The sequence below is a fragment of the Perkinsus marinus genome, assembly GCF_000006405.1.
Source record: "Perkinsus marinus ATCC 50983 genomic scaffold scf_1104296933674, whole genome shotgun sequence".
Classification (NCBI taxonomy): Eukaryota; Perkinsozoa; order Perkinsida; family Perkinsidae; genus Perkinsus; species Perkinsus marinus.
Window position 1 is genome coordinate 1464 of NW_003215072.1, and position 1845 is coordinate 3308.

General features: G+C 49.3%; 1 protein-coding gene across 1 annotated transcript; it reads right to left on the reverse strand.

Annotated features, from left to right (window-relative positions):
- Positions 1–37: 37 nt before the first annotated feature.
- Pmar_PMAR026771 (hypothetical protein) lies at positions 38–1517 on the reverse strand (the record flags this gene model as incomplete). The annotated part of the gene is made up of 7 exons (XM_002785159.1): positions 38–156; positions 370–550; positions 598–864; positions 911–1018; positions 1072–1167; positions 1225–1372; positions 1420–1517. Coding segments are annotated over 7 exons (1017 nt in total), but the record flags the coding sequence as incomplete, so codon positions are not given.
- Positions 1518–1845: the final 328 nt, after the last annotated feature.

A 1845-nucleotide genomic window follows, 5' to 3' on the forward strand; every position in this document is an offset into this window, starting at 1 on the left:
AAAACAGCGCGTTTTATAAGGAGGAGGAGGCGCTGAGTCAAATAGCTGGGGTAGCAAATCGGCGTCTAACTGCCTCGTTGAGATCGCCAGAACGAGCTTGAGCCGGAGGGCTCAGGTCACCACGACCAACCTTAAGGGCTACTTCATAGTTATCATCTGAGCATAGGAGCGATACTGAGAGTAGCAATACGGTCTACTACTACTACTACTACTACTACTACTACTACTACTACTACTACTACTACTACTACCACTACTACTACTACTACTACTACTACTACTACTACTACTACTACTACCACTACTACTACTACTACTACTACTACTACTACTACTACTACTACTACTACTACTACTACTACGGCTTACCCAACATATCGGCAGCAACACGACTCAGCCGAGGCACCTTATCAGCGAGATCCCTGCATCGTACAAATCTCAGGAAGTCCCGACTTAGACAAATCGCTGATAAGTCATAAATGCCTTGTCCTATAGGCTCTGCAGCCAAATAGTGTACAATTTGTGGTATGAGCCGACAGCATGAGGGCTCCTGAGAGGGAAAAGAAAGTAGACATTAGCCAGCCCATGTGAACCCACCTTATTGTATCGCATGTATCGACCCAATAAGGCCTGTACTTCGCGTATCACGGCTGACTCGTCCGAGTCGCCGCCCATGTCCGAGCCGATCGCTGCTCTTATAAGAGGACCCAGGGAGAATATCGCCTCAACAGCATTAGGCTGTTCGATAACCCATGCATCAACTGCAGCATCAGCAGACTCGACCAATGCTGCTAACAGCTCCCCTTGTGAGGGGTCGTGAGATCCAATGACAAACCGGGGCTTTTTGGTACCAAGGTTGAACATCTAAGAAGGGTGTGAAGCGGATGAGCACAACAGACGGGCTTATTACGACAGAGGCATTGACGAGGCCACTAGGCCTGAGGGTTGTCATAGCCATGTCAGAGAGCGATACGAAGCCATCTTCATCAATGGGAATGTACTGGCCAGGTCGGAGATACTGCAACGATAAAAACACTACTATGCATAGGAGGCTACTAGAGAGTCTACTACCAGGCATAATGATGGAGGTTTCTCAGAAGCTTGTTCGATCTTGCCGACCAACGCCACCAACACATGTTCACATAGACGGGATGACACAGCGAGTATCTGCCCAAAACAGCCGTTTCCCCGGTGGCCGCCGACGACGACGATGCTTAGTATTACCAATAAATCGGCCCTCTTTGCCACAGTGGTCAAGTCAACCACTGTACATGGAAGTTGAGCCTCGTCCAATGGCGCATTATCATCACCGTTATCACCAACAAACGAGCCCCATGATGAGCTTGACGATAAGGCGGGAGGTGAGCATAGCCTATGGTAGGAGTGATACAGTGTACTCATAGTAATACTAATGCCTACACGACCGTGTCGTCGAACATACTGCTGACTTTGCACCCGAGACAAACACTGTCAATGAGAGGGCCACAGGCAACGACGTCGTCGCAGATGATGCCCACCTGGAACAAGGGAAAACAATAAACCTACTTATCGGTAGAGTAAAGCTACTTTGGTGGCTATGATAGGCCGTCGGCTTTTCAAGGACTCACTACTACTCCACGACACCAGCTCATCGGGGCTGAGCAAAAGGGAATACTCCGACGCCACCCGTTTTCACGCGACTTACTTCTTCCCTAGTCTACTCGCAGTACTACAACTACCATAGTGCTTAGACACAGGCTCCCTGTGAAAAGGGCGATCAGATTTCGACCAACCGAAACGATCATTGTTACCCGAAGCCGAGCCGGCTGGCCGTGCTGCTACTCCTGATCCTGTTATTGTCGATCA